This window comes from Ailuropoda melanoleuca, unplaced genomic scaffold (genome assembly GCF_002007445.2).
Source record: "Ailuropoda melanoleuca isolate Jingjing unplaced genomic scaffold, ASM200744v2 unplaced-scaffold1020, whole genome shotgun sequence".
Lineage (NCBI taxonomy): Eukaryota > Metazoa > Chordata > Mammalia > Carnivora > Ursidae > Ailuropoda > Ailuropoda melanoleuca.
The window spans coordinates 1-756 of record NW_023178505.1 but is presented as its reverse complement, the minus strand read 5'-3'; the positions used below and the strand labels follow the sequence as shown (position 1 = coordinate 756).

Here is a 756-nt window from a genome sequence, read left to right as displayed (position 1 = left end):
GAAAACAAGAGTTGGTACAAGCCCAGATCTTATCTCCTCTTGACAAATTATGAAGAAAAGCCCGAGACGATGACACCTCTCTCTCCCTCTCCCTCCCACTCTTCCCCAGAATGACGACCGACACATAACCAGAAACGCGATTCTCCCAGCCACGGCCAGAGCCAGCGGTCAGATCCCAGCTGCACACACCCACAGACACGCGGGAGCTAGGTCTTTTTATTGTTTTTATTTTGCCATGTGGATGAGGTTAGCGGTGAAGACTTTGTCAACACCCCCACTGCGGGCGGGGCCTGGGACGAGCTGAGGATCAGCAGCTGCCTCAGTCACTGGGGTAGGCATCCCAGTGCAGGCCAATGGCATTGATGAGGGCGCCGGCGCGGCCACTGATGAACCGCAGCACAGTGTTGGGGTACAAGGGGACAGCGTTGAAACTCGTGCCTGTGTCTTTCCCAAAAGGCAGGTAGCGGCCCTTGTCTGTCACGAAGACCAGCTTCCTCAAGTAGTACTTGTAGTTGCCAGACACCTGGATCACGGACTCCCCAGGGTGCAGGAAGATCTCCTCCAGGTCCCCCTGGGAGCCGCCCACGTAGTCGCTCCACACCTTGCCGTAGCGTACCTGGAGACTAGGCACCGGGCGAGGACGGAAGGAAGATGGACTCTGAGTGGGCTGATCAGAATTCAGGGGCTCTTGGCCAACCCACTGAGATCCGCAAACTGGTGACAGGGGTTACCGGTGTCCCGCCACTCCCACAGGGG

General features: G+C 57.7%; 1 protein-coding gene across 1 annotated transcript; it reads right to left on the bottom strand.

The window, feature by feature from the left end:
- Window positions 1–206: 206 nt before the first annotated feature.
- Window positions 207–718, bottom strand: LOC105235353 (zymogen granule membrane protein 16; the record flags this gene model as incomplete). The annotated part of the gene is made up of 1 exon (XM_034650044.1): window positions 207–718. A coding segment is annotated over one exon (399 nt), but the record flags the coding sequence as incomplete, so codon positions are not given.
- Between the last annotated feature and the right edge of the window lie 38 nt (window positions 719–756).